The sequence below is a fragment of the Embiotoca jacksoni genome, unplaced genomic scaffold, assembly GCF_022577435.1.
Source record: "Embiotoca jacksoni isolate LCO1_2020_lvr unplaced genomic scaffold, fEmbJac1.0.p SCAF_23, whole genome shotgun sequence".
Classification (NCBI taxonomy): Eukaryota; Metazoa; Chordata; class Actinopteri; family Embiotocidae; genus Embiotoca; species Embiotoca jacksoni.
This window is the reverse complement of record NW_027185374.1, coordinates 3,032,679-3,046,838: the sequence shown is the minus strand read 5'-3', so window position 1 is coordinate 3,046,838 and position 14,160 is coordinate 3,032,679. Positions and strand designations below refer to the sequence as shown.

The 14,160-nt window shown below is 40.4% G+C and overlaps 1 protein-coding gene across 5 annotated transcripts in view; it reads left to right on the top strand.

Annotated features, from left to right (window-relative positions):
• nhsl1b (NHS-like 1b) overlaps positions 1-14,160 on the top strand; it is a 103,723-nt gene that overhangs the window by 42,827 nt on the left and 46,736 nt on the right. Inside the window, exon 1 of one of the 5 annotated variants that reach the window (XM_069158256.1) lies at positions 7,221-8,027. The exons of the other annotated variants lie outside the window; for them this stretch is intronic. Coding sequence (XP_069014357.1) covers positions 8,012-8,027 — 16 coding nt within the window. The 5' untranslated portion in view covers positions 7,221-8,011. Of the gene's footprint in view, positions 1-7,220; positions 8,028-14,160 lie in introns of those variants that run through there. 5 annotated transcript variants of the gene reach the window in all.

The window sequence follows — 14,160 nt, the reverse complement described above, 5'->3', positions numbered from 1 at the left end:
AGTGGGACGAAGAGGTGGTCAAAGGGCACTTTGTGTGCGCGATGGTTAAACAATGATGCGTCAGGCCGGAAGCAGGTGATGTCACAGGCACGGTGATGTCACGGGTTGGTACCAATGTGAGTGTGGGATATGGTGCTAGGGAGAGGGTGTGTTTGTGTGTGGAGGCTCATCACCGGGACCAAGTGATAATGCTGTTGAATAATACGCTTTCTTCATCATCATCATCTTGCGTGTGGTAAGAGTGCTATTTATACTTCTCTCAGGACTTCAGGGGTGTTGTGTTTCCAGATTAGTCTCATTATTTATTGATCAGTTCATTAGTTGTGTGTCTTGGTGCACGCTTGTGTGTATACTCAGTCAGTGGTGTCAATAAGACTTCAGGGACAATGGTTGTAACTGTAGCCGAACCTTTACCTGAGAATGGAAAAAGACACAGATGATGCTGCTCTATAGTCACAAGACTGGTTGCATTAACTTTGACCCTTACTGCCATTAGTGGTTTGAATTTCATAACTATCACTCATACTAATAATTCATGTTGAAATTACTGCCAATATTCAGATACTCTGGGAAGGGAACGCCATTTACTTGCAAACAATTGATCTTGATGCTCTGACAGTGTGATAAAAGGGTACAGTTCATACTGTGTATACTTACCTACATGTTTACATATCCAATTTTATATGCATTTTTAAATGCATGGTATGTAGCAATATAGCCTGAACGTCACAGTCTTTTGAGAATGTGCTGACACTTGTTAGAGCCATATTTGGCACCATTAGCTACCTCTCTGAAGGAAAATGATCTCTTTTCCCAGTTTCAAGCTTTCCTGTTGTGTTTGCCAGTATGTATAGCAGTGATCTGGCTCTAAAGCTGCTTTTATGCTTTGTCAGAAATACTTGATAAATGGTCGTTATAGCTTCAGAAACCCTCCCGTTCCCCTCACATCTTAATGACGTTGTGTTTCTGCAACTTTCTGACATTCACACCCTCTTCATGCCGTGATTGGCCAGCTGTGCTCAGGTGAGGAGAGACCGTCTGAAAATGTTTACGTTTCCCACCTCTCTGTGACAGCTGGCTCCGCCTTTGACTGTAGCTGTTCAGAACAATTGCTGTATTAACTATTTATTTTGGAGGTGGTTGTACAGACTATTTGTTTTCTAGTATAAACTTGTCCTAACTTGCTGCCTGCAGTGCAGACCTTCTTTGCCTTAATGTTGCCTCAGAGCTACCGCAGTAAGATTATCTTGATAGCAGGGTGAACTGCACTTTGTGGAGAAAAATAACTCCCATCATGTGCAACATTTTGAGTCTTAATCTATTTTTTTTGTTAATAATTTAAAGCTTATTTGATAAATACTTTCCGTGGATCTCTTGTTGCTTTTGGCCTAACAAATCAGTACATTCTTCAGGTAGTGTTACCTAAGTGTAAGTTCCTTCACAGCAATGTGGAGCTTGTTGCTGTTGTTGTCATTCATGGCATATCTCAATCGTTCCTGAGTCACTCCATCACCTCTGAAGCTGCCCCTTCCTAAAACAGCTCAGGGATGCACATAGCTGGAATGGTTTAAGGTCCTGACATTTTTCTCAAAGTCAAAGGGGAGAAGCTGCAGCCAAGAAAAAGTTAAAATGGTCACCAGTTTGTGACGAGATTGTTCAAAAACAACAAAAAGTTGTTTCATTTTTGAAGCATAAAATGTCATTCAACCTGAAATAGAAGGCTCACAGTAAACATTTTGTCCATCTTTATATTTCAGTTGCACTTTATTAAAAAAAAAAAATCCAGATTGATCAATTAAACTTCATGGAGGAATTACTGATAATAATATTGCTGCAGCATCAAATTGGAGCAAAATGTTTCAGGCAATTTTTAAAGGTGTAAACCAAGCATGTACTCTTTGATTTACTATGTTCTGTTCAAAGACGGTGATATTACTGTTGTTTAGTATTTAAATGTCAATCTGTGGTGTCAGTGGCTGACTGTGTGTCTCGAAAATGTTCTTGTATCTGAGTCAAATCTTAATCTACAGGTACAATACTCCATGTTATTCCTCTGTTTGATCTGTTTTACATAAGAAGATCATCCTACCTTATTTGCAGTCTGCCCATCTCGCCCGTATTTGCCCCTCATGTAGCTCATTTCTGTTACGTGACTTTTTGACAGATCCCATCTAGAGTTAGTCAGTGGTATATTGGAGTTATTTACTGTAATAATAGGAAATCAAACTTATCATTTCCATTCTGTTACAGCTGCTTGCTAGGAATGTTTATTGATCAGGTGATATTATCCAGAAACAAAGCTTGAAGATGGACAGCAAGAAATTACTTTAAACTGTCAAATAACATCACTTTGTTAACACCTCAACTTCACACAAACATAAGCTCCGATTTACTGTTGTCTCTCACAGGCTGATAATCTGGCGTACTCTTTTCTTTCCCCTGACACACCCTCTTTTTTCGTCTCGTCTTTTTCTCTGTCGTACACACAGTCTGCATCTTTTTATATCTAATCCTAGGCCAGAGACAGTGTCACAGACAGGTCAATATAAAACTACTCAATCCAGAACACACATACACGTACTGTACGAATGCATACTGCACACACCACACACAGGAAACGTCTCATAAGAAGAAGTCTTGGGTATTTATAACATCTGGATTGTGCTTCCACTCGCCTGCCAGAGCCCATTACAAGACACATGGGCAGCCACGCACCATGCCTGTGTGTAAATATAGCCCTAAAATGACTGCCTGAGGATCCAAAACCTACAATTTTGACAGAGCCCCTAGTTTGACTGGTTTGGGTGTTTGCCTCGGTTGCCAAAGTAACGAGTGTGCGAGTGAGTGTTTCCTGGTGTGGTTCAGTTTGACCTTCCTATTGGGACAACTAAGAACCAATCATGTGTAAGAGAGCCATCTGGTACACAAGCTGCTATTGGCTGTCCTGGTAGAAGACCTGGTGAACTTTAATTGACTTGAACAAAAGTTATATCTGAGATCAGAAAAATTATAAAACAGAACTGCACAAAACTAATTAAATATACATTTTCTTGTTGATTGTTTTGAGGTTGAGAGATTCCCGAACAGAGGAAATTCTCATTTATACAGCAAATGTTCGGCATGTGATTAATAAATCGATCGCCAAGATAGCTGGTGCATCATTTTCTGTCCATTGACTAATTGTTTGGCTAATTGTTTCAGCCCTTGTAGTGTGTAATTGGGTCACATATCTTTTTGGTCATGAAGTCATTTATGAAGACATCTATAATAAACAAAATTTACCAAAGCGCTAAAAAAAATTAACAATTTTAATTAAAAAAAAAAAGCATGAGGAACCTTTTGAACAATTCACATTCAGTCTGCTTTGTCTCCTTTCCTCCATCTCTTTTTCTGTCTTTAACACAAATAAATCTGATCAATCTACTCAATCAACCTTATTGAGCTCCTCTGTGTGGCTGTATGTCTGAATCAATCAGCAGATGGCTGCTCTGGAAAGCCATGTCGAGCAATAAATCAGACAGTCGGGCACCGACCGAAGGTTGCTGAGGCCCCTCAGCTTTTCTGGGCCTGAATCCCCGTCTGGTCTGCAGGGCAGCAGGGAATCTGGGTTTTCGTTGTTTACTTCACTGCTTCTTATGGGGTTTTTATGGTACTTACAGTACATGAAGTCACCAGATCAAATGCACTCGATGACTCTGACTCTGATTCGTAGAGATGTTTCCTTTTGGCAAATGTGAATGCACCATGTTAACATGACAGATTAATATTTAGTAGGATTTTGTATGTTTTTTTTTTTTTTTTTATATCTACAGTATGTCACCATGGTTCTTTTTTTTTAATGATTCTCATACATTTAGGGCAACAACATATTGACCTAAATATTAACCATTCCTCGTGAACCAGTGTCGTGGCGGCCAAAAACAGAATTGGGGACATCATAAAATTACTTTAAAGAGGTCTTTATGAATTTAGGCTGTATGAAACGCTCTTTCAGGACGTGTTCGTCTGCGTGAGATGCTTAGTGAAATTTGAGAGGATTCGGATGAGACCAAACTCTTGCGTAACAGTCTTCTTTTGGGGAAGGGTGTTTGGCACACATTTCAACACACACACACACACACACACACACACACACACACACACACACACACACACACACACACACACACTCACCATTTCTGTGTAGTCCATGTGTAAATCCAGATTAGCAGATGATAATTTGCTGCAGGGGGGGGGGGGGGGGGGTGGAATGTATAAACCAGCAAGGCCTCATTAAAAGACAGAAATGGAAATCTGGTGTTGTGGCCCACAGCCCAGGGCACGTACACACGCTCCTACTGTACATAATATGTAATTAATCCTAAAGAATGTATCACAAATTCTTACAGTCTTAAACTGTTTCTAATCTCTCCTCTTTTTGTTTTCCTTCTATGTGCTGCTGAACATGATGTACTGATCTTCAGGTAAGTCGTATCTCTTTCTCTCTGACCTTCATGACCTCCTTTTTATGTCCATTAGTTGATCCCAGATATAACTTACTCGTATAGTATGTATCCTATTATCTCTGTATCATGGGATCCAATCTATGAATGCCCTGACTCAGTGATGAAAAGCAGGAGGGAAGGGGAAGAACAAGTGATTATATTTGTGAACATGACTTTAGCTTGTAAGGGGATAGAGGTCTGCGGCTTATATTGATAGGATGCACTGATGTTGTGCCAACAACAGTCCAGAGGTAAGACCTTATAATCCGTCTCACTACAAGTGTATAGGAGCTGTGATGATAAACAGAAGTGATCTTTTTCAGTCATTTTTAGCACAGATCTATTCATATTTTTCTTCTCGTATGCTGTTACTTTTGTCTCTCTTATGTCTTGCTAATAAGAAACTTGTTTTAAATGAGAGGCCTGGCAGATATTTCCTAAAATCTCAGGATCCTTCCCTTTGCGTGTCTGACTGTTCGTGTTACGGAAGCTTTACCTTCACTGCAACAAGCTTAGTTTGTATCTGCCTGTGTTATTTAGCCTTATCTCGTGCTGACGCAGGGCACACAGCGCACAATGACGACACGCCGTTCTGGTGCTGCAGCGGCTGTGACAGAAGACGCGCAGCACACCGAGCTACACCGAGATAAGATGTAGTCTTTGTGTCTAATGTGGGCCCTTTGACATGGCTCAAGCCCTGATAGAGTTTTTATCTGAAGGCTGTATTTTGGAGACACATCAGCGGTCAGGTGGAATGTCTCTAAATGTAGTACTCATGTCCTGTAGTTACACAAAGAGAGTCACGCTTGACCAGAAGACCTTTGTTGCCACGCGATCCAGTGCTGAAAAGTCAAAGATGACGTCTTTAAAGTCTTTAATGGCATCAAACATCAAACTTCACAGCTTGAACAAAAGAAAGGAAGTTTTAAAATAAATTATATACTGAATTTCCAAATTAGATACAATCATAAATACAACTCTAATACTGCATAAACATGAAAAAAGTTTAAATTCACATGATGTTAATCTCCATTTGTTTTTACGGTCAAGTAAAAGTAAATATCCTCTGAAATGTGTAATAATGATACTTTTCTTTTCTTTCTTATGATTAAGTTAAGTGTCTGTTTTAGAGTGGCAGGACAGCAAAGTAAGCAAAAGTAGCTCTGAAGAGCTTTATATGGAAGACAGTGATACTTCAGTCCAGGTCAGTGACTCACACTGACAATTCATTTGAAAGGATGCAAGCAAAGAAGGAATTTCTTAATTCATTGAATATCATTATTTATGATACCTAATGATCTTAACTTGATTGGGTTATAACGGTGAAGGAAATCCACCTCTGCTTTTACCACTTCAGTTTCGTGAGAGCAGTGATTAGGTGAACCTCAAAGTGTTGCCTCGGAGCCAAGAGGCTTTTATTGCGAATGTTAAAGGCAAAGACATTTTGGGCAAAGTGACATCCAATTAAGGTGGAGGTTTAATGAAGTGAGATTTTACTGTCTGGTTAGGTGGGTTTATTTGAAGGTCTGCGTGTGCTTTTAATTGCAGATTATTTCCGGAGTTGTGTTTTTGTGTCGTATTTTGGCCATTCATGCTGGCAGCGGAGCTCCACGTCACACATGCAGACACACTTACACACTTATGCACAATCAGCCTGTAATTGGTAACATCTGGTTGAGGCAGAAGTGTTATAGCCCACGAGCTGCATTGGAGTGGGATTAATGATGAAATCTGAGAAGTTTAGCTTTTTTTTAAACTATGACTAAAATTATTAATTACTTATCAAACTAGTTTTCCACTAATCTTCTGTCGATTAACTTATTGATTAATTGGTGAATAGTTTCAGCTCTACTATACTGTATACATAATATATTAAAGTCGTGGTCTGAACACAGTATTCAGAAGTTCATCCATCCATTATTTATACCCGCTTTATCCTGAACAGGGTTACGGGGGGGCTGGAGCCTATCCCAGCTCACTTTGGGTGAAGGCAGGATAGTTTATAAGTTTAGCTCTTAAAACTGCTGGAAGTATGTAAGGACTAGAACCTCAAAATACAGGTAAATCATCTTGATTTACCTGAAGTAAAGTGATGCAGACAAGCCAAGCTAAGAGTCCTCTGATTAGAGGTGATGAAGAATGAAATCTGCATCCTTGTGATACCTAACCCTGTTTACTAATCCTCAGTACAACTTGTGTACAAAGGCTTGAGTTTTCAGTCAACCTTTTAAGCTGTAACCAATTGTGTTTTTGCAGAGTAAGAGAGCCATTACAGAGCATCATTGGTAATCAATACCATTTAGAATGCAGCTATCTTGGAGGAAGCCAAAACTTCATGTTGACACATTTATCCTCTGTTGTCACAGGGTTTGGATTTTGGCACCTTATAGCCTCATTAAAGGCCACTTATGCTTCAGTGCTAACGGTGTATTGATTTACTGGAGGACATTTTTTTTGAATGAGGGCACTTATATCCTGTCCTTTCTTGATTTGAAACCCATAACAAAATCCTAGAGTGCTACTTTTTAAAAAAAAAAAAAAGTCATTGTTTTTTGTTGTTGTTATAGTAATATTGTGATTTCAGTCAAGTCCGGTCCTCTACACTCTCCTCTGCTGCTTTTGTGCTCCTTGAACAAGATTCAAGCAGCAGTTTAACATCCAAAGGCAAACAGTATATTGTTCTCGATTGTGTTTCCATAGTAAGCAAGTGAGTCAGTATTTCTGTCTGCCGTCCGTGTGATGTTGCAGGTAATTGAGGGTGGCCAGCGTGGAGGGTTTGTGATGCACCAGGCTTGTAGCTGCATCTGATAGCAAACAGTTGAATTGTGGGGGATTAAAGCGATTATATTTGATCAGCGCACAATGGATTGGACTCAAGCTGGGGCCCCCTGTCTCACTATGAACTGCTGACTGCCCAGATTCTCTACAATCACTATCCTCCACAAGGCTCACGCTCTGTGCGTGTGCTTGGGTGATTTTGTTTTTATTTTTGACTGCCATCAAAGTCTATTTCAGATGACTTTATCGACTAAATACGGGTTGATATCTGTGTATGTGTGTGCTTTTGTAGCTGGATGAAGGAGACCAATCAGAGGGCTTGTGGGTGACAGCAGATTTAAGAGTTTTAGATAGAGGCTGAGCTTCTACCTCTTAAAAGCGGTGAGGCGGTGAGATGAAGGGGGTTGTCAGTGAGAGAGAGAGAGAGAGAGAGAGAGAGAGAGAAATGGGGGGGGGGGTCGCAGAGCAGTTTCCTGCAGTGTAGAAGTTGGCTTGCTGCCACTCGGAGCGTGTGCATGTGTGTGTGTGAGAGGGGAGAAAGAAAGGGAGGGAGATGGAGAGGGGAGAGTATGTGTCAGGATCTGTGTCTGCATGTGAACGGTTTGACCGAGCGGTGTGGAGGAAGAGGAAGAGCGGAAGAGAAGAGGAGGACAAGAAAGATGATTGTCAGGAAATAGTGGGACAGAAAAAAGAAGGAAGAAACTGCTTTTTGTTTCTTTGTCGATGACTCGAGAGAAAAGTGAAGAAGCATGTTCTGTCTGAAAGGTAAGTGAATGAATGCGTTTGCATTGCCCGGTGTGTGTGTGTGTGTGTGTGTGTGTGTGTGTGTGTGTGTGTGTGTGTGTGTGTGTGTGTGTGGACTTTTCCCCTCAGACTTTGTGAGACAAAGAAAAGTTAAACTCCATCTCTCTCTCCTCTGAGTGGAAACACAGCAGCTTCCTCCACACAATATCCTTCCTCGTGTGTTTTCCTTAAGTGAAGGAAACTTCTCCTTTCTGTATTGAATCATTCCTTCCTTTGTTCTTCCTCTCTGTATGCGATTCATTCAGGTTCTCTTTACTCCTACCTCTCCTTTTTTCCTCTGACTCCCTTTTCACTGCTCTTCTACCAGTTAATCTAATTCTTGATTTAAAGAAAAGCATCTCTACACACAGCCTGCTGTGTACGCTATTTGCTCTCTCACACTTTAGTTTGTTTTTGTGGTGATAAGTGATGTGAGGACCGAAAAAACGGCCTACTTTCGTATGTGTTTGTGTGCATGTATGTGAATTGTCCACAGTAACAGCTGGCGAAGCAGCAGTTGCCTGGCTGCTGTCCTGCAGAGTGGAGCCATGTGTCGGATATTTCTTGACTGACCAGTTAAATGAAATCAGGGGAAACTGGTTTCTCTCTTTTTTTTTACTGGCAGCTTTATTTTACATTTGTGTCTGTTCTCACAGTCTCTGTCCAGAACTACACTGCTGACTCATTGTAGGACTCAAGCTCCTCCGTCTCTCTTTGTAGTTTTACACACATAAAGAAACACCGACTGCACCAAAAACTGCTAAAAAATTTGCAACAGAAAAACATAGAGTTGCTGATAGAGAGGAAAACCAGCAGCCCAGGAGGAGGGTCAGAGTTTCGTATGGTTGCTTTTGGTGGGGAAATGCACGATGATTCACCAGTGTAAGAACATCGTGTTTATTCTTTATCTTTTATCTATCAGGGTTACTGTGAAGCTACAAATATGCTAATGCCACAGCCTTGAAAAGTTAGTGTATTGTACAAAGGTCTTGTTAAATATGAGAACACATGAGGAGAGTTTTTGTGAAGAATAACATTTCATAGTGTCATTTGTTGTTGTTTGAAGTTTTGTATTTTAGCAATGATCAGTCTAAATTATATTGAGAAAAAAAACAACTGCAAGAAATAACTTAATATGATTAGGGGTTTTTCCATATTTTATCGTTCCCGATCATTGAATGTGAATATCATGATAATGGGAGTATTCTGATGACAAATGTAAAGTAACCAAACCCACAATTGATCTTAAATGAAGGCAAATTAATCCCTAGCTTCATCTTAGAAGTTGCTCCAATCTGGTCTTTTATCGGAAATGAGGAAAACATCTTTCTTGTAAAACCAGAGTATTTTCTCTCTCTGTAGTCTGTCGATTTATGGCTTCCATGAATGAAGTATGTTAAAGTGAACACATTAACTATTTGTGGCAACGTCCCAGTTCATCAGCTGTAAGCAGTAACTTATGTTGTCAGTTACACAGCGTCTGGTCAGAATGGAGAGAAATGGAGAGAAACAGATGTTGTGGGAGTTGTGTTGCAGAAGGAATTCAGTTTTGTTAGATGAAGTAATTCACTATTTTTGAGACTGCCGGTTTTGACTGAATAACCAACTGTATGGTAGAAGGAGGATTAACACTTAATGTACAGAGCGCTAAATATTTAAAACTTGTCCTACTCAGATCAGGTCAGAGACATTTTGGCCCTCCTTTGGTTAACATCAGCTGCAGTTAAGGACAAAAGTACCAGTCCTAGTTTGGGTTTCCAGCTTCAAAAGACACGATGAACTGACCCAAATACTCTGCACTACATTAACCACTGTGATCCGACCAGTAGATTACTCTGTATTGGTTGCCAGTTACGGAATAACTACTTACGTTATGATCGAAACAAGCCCACTCCTTTAGGGTTGCCAACTGTGGATCAGATGTGACACAATTCAGTGCATGTTTCTCCACATCCAGCTCTGGCCAGAGTGAATTTTCATCTGTTTTGACCACCATCATCCCCTCCAGTAAAGCCTTGCATTTCAGTGTAAGCCATTTGCAAGGCTAGAATTAGGTTCTCTGACTTGGTATGACTTTGGGTTTGTTATTTCAGCACTTGAGCCCCAGTTCAGCATTCATCCCAGGAAGTAGACATTAGATGAGACATGAGTAGGGATTAGTTGGAGTTGGACTCGTCGCTCTCGCTCAAATTGGAGGTTTCCTGCACCGTGAGGGGTATAGATGTTCAACATTTCTGTCCATGTAAGTGAATGTAAGCTCTGTAAAGCACAACCATTGCAGACATTTCATTCGACTTCCTTTTTGCAAGTTCAGTTGAGGGCAGCTCAGGCCATGTCCAATTTGGAAGAACATATCTTTGGCCAGTGTTTTCTGGTTTTCTTTTCAGACACTATGATTGCAGTTCACTCGAATGTGTGAGCATTATAGAGACTTCAGATGTTTATTTTGTGGGCAGCAGCAGAGGGGGAAGTGCAGATGCGTCAGTCCAGCCATACAGAGATGCTCAGTTGATAAAGTGTGCACATAGCGTAGCCTGAACCATCATCCTGTTTGAATATGTTTTATTATTCAGTAATGATTTGAAGCATTGTGAGGCTAATTTAATGCCTCAGTATAGTAATAGATCAAATATGTATATTCTGTCATGTAGTGTACTGTATGATGTGCAGTATTAATATATCACAGACTACATTGTAGTACATTATTTGAAGTATTGCAGTAAATAATTGTCTTTTTGAATATTTCAACAAAAAAGAGAGCCGGGATGCTTAGTCAGGAATGGATTAGTCAATTATCAGAGAATTAATATGCAACTATTTAGATCCTTGTTTAGGTCTTTTTTTTCAAGCAAAAATGATTTCACTTTTTTTTTCTGTTTTATGTCTATTTTTGATCATTAGTTGAAAGAAATCTGGAACATATTGAGATGTACGTGAACATCTGTGTATACTGTATCGACTGTCATGTGTGCAGCTTGTATGTGTGTGAACTGAATTCCAGGAATGTGTGAGTGTGTATGAGCTTCACACTCTTGGGAAGGTGTCATGAACTCGTTTTTTTCTCTTGGGCATTCATGTTAGATTTAGCCTATAGGTCAGTGACCCACATAGTACACGTGTAAACCTTTATTTAACCTCACCTCCGTCACGCATTTCACTTACACTTACACATCCCATCAGACGAAGTGTTACCTGTACTTGTTTTGCTTCATTTCTGGTTAATTAAGTTAATTTCAATGTTTCTATTATAGCAGATATGATAGTACTTTCCAGTTTTAGCGTTATTTATACTAGTAGTGCAATAATAGTTTACATTTACAATGAACATTTGCTTTGCTGGTAGTGAATAATGTTTCAGCTGGAGGACATAACACAAATGAAAGATGCTAAGAAAGTTGTCAGTAACCTTTATTTAGCCACCCTGTTAAATGTCCTCCCTTGTTAACCTATTTGAACTTGTAGCAGGACAGTCCTCCAATAACCAACGCACCTGTGCTGTGTGTCCAGAGAGACTCTGACCTCCTGACCTGAGGCTGACCCCCCACCTCCCCCCTGTCCTTGTGGGTAGTAGTGTTGAAGGATGTTCTCACACTCGATGTGGCAGGCTGCTTATCTCCAGTGGAGGGGAAGAGAGGATGACTGGAGCTGCTGGAATGTAGACAGAGGGGCTATGCTCAGGTAGCTGGCTTATAAGACCACTTTAAATTCTGGTGAGAAGCCGAAGATCCCCTGCATTTTTGTAAACTAGGTGGCGCATATTACGCTTAAATACTACAAATACTACATCATGGCTGGACATTCCAAAGGCTATAAGTCATATATGGATAATAACTACTGTAAACATTGAGATATAATTATATCCACCTGTACCTGCCTACTGTTCATAAGTAGAAAAGTCTGCTGTATTCAGTATGATAATACAGATATGGACATTTTAAACATTACCAGAAAACAAAGGGGAAGTCTAGCAGTTAGTTACCTGACCAGGTGCACTTCACACGACTGTATATCTTTTATATTTAAAATAAAACCTAGGAATCTGGACTTTGATTTCAGAAATATTTATCCCCGTTTTAAGCAAATGTTGTCACTCCATGCTAGAAGTTGGAGTTTAACTGATTGGTGGATTTTATGCTTCGGTAAATATTTAGACAGAGATAGTTAGTAACTAATTGGCTTCAGAACTTGTTTCCTTGCAAAGTTTGGAGTTGTAGTTGGTCTTGTTTGCTGCTTTAAAGTTTGTCTATCTGCATTTGTCAGTCTTTTTATATTGAATTATTGTGAGCCACTTTGTCCATGCACAGTAAATCATGCAAGCTTGTAAATTAGCGCAGGACTTCGAGAGGAAATTCAGTAGAAATGTTGACCTCAGTAAACAAGTCAAACTCCAGGAGAGGAGATTTCAGGTCTTGATAGCTAAACAATAGATGGTGAAGTTCCAGCGGTGTGTGAATAGGATCTGCCAGGACTCCAGCGAACCTTTTGTCCTCTGAAAAGAGTTTACTAAACAATGGCTTTTATGGAAAGTTTAGAAAAAAATGTTTGAGCCAGTAACGGGGTCTTATAGTATTTTGAGTTTAAGACAATGATAATGAGCGTTAATGTGAGGTTTCCAGGGACAGTGCTGGAAAAGTTTGGTTGTGGGACGAGTTTGAAAAGACAATGGCCGACTCCCTGTGGATGAGTGGATGACTTCCCCAGACAGAAGACTAACTCAGCATGCAGGTGCTTCTCCCACTCCATTCAGATCTATGTATATCCATGGTTACCATTGTCCCTTTACCAAAGCCTTCCGCTTTGGCTTCCCTCCCCTCGCAAACACACACACAAACAAACATGTGAGAGTGCACACAGACACGTATAAAAGTTCATGTACACATGAGAATGTAAACACACATATATTAATACACACAGACACACACACACACACACACACAAACACGCAGTGAATTTGATCCTAGCTTTTGCATTGTTAAAGAAGTAGGTACACACACACACACACACACACACACCTCCTGACCAGTAATAACTGCCATTCACAGGCAGTGGACTGTGAGAGTCTGACCTGCATGCTGGGCCTCGGTAAGACCTGCACATACACACGACACAGTGTTTCATGAGTGTGTGTGTGTGTGTGTTTGTCACCACCACAAACCTACATGTATAGTACCTGTTTGTAAAAATGTTCGTCTGTGTGTGTCACTACCAACACCCCCCCCCCCCCCACCCCCACCCCCTGTGGTGATGATGAGGTGACTCTGTGTGCAGGTCTGCATGACTTCACACCCCCTGATGTTGTTGTGTTGTGAACTGGATGACCCACTGTGTCTATGCATTTATGGATTTAGGGCAACAACGGTGTTAAATGCAATTTAGGCCACAGCCAGAATCTTTTGGCGTGCTCAGTGGGCTACGTGTCCTCACACGCTTTTATAGGAGTGTGTGTGTGTGTGTGTGTATATGTATGTGTGCTGTGGTTTGTCCATTATGTTCTGTGTGTGTGTGTGTGTATGTGTGCACAGTGGTTTTGGTTTTTGTAATCAGCTTGTGTGTTTGGCTGTCCCTTACCATACTGTGGAAATGATAACTATCGGTAATGGGTGTTTTAGCCTCGAGCTATCTGCTGAGGTTTTGGCAGAATGACACACACACACACACACACACACACACACACACACACACACACACACACACACACACACACACACACACACACACACACACACTCACGCTCCTTTTTTCCCCCAAAGTTGGAACAGGTTTATTCACTAGTCCTGCAATCTATGTTTTTCATCAATTAACCTGCACACTATTTTTTTTGTGAATAATAATTTGACAAAAACTGAAAAATGTCCGTCCCAGTTTCTAAGAATGAAGGTGACATCTTCCACAGCCACAAACCATCGTCTATATTCAGTTTACAAGGAAATAGAAATAGAAAAAAACAACAAATTCTCAGCTGCACAAATTGTACTTCATTTTACTGAAGTTAATATTGTTTTAAAAAAAAATGCTGTCTGTGTTGTGTGACACATGGGTTAGCCACCACCAGAGGGAGACATTTGCCTTTAATGTTTTCCTGTAATCCTTTTCCACTTTTATTTATTTTCTTTGT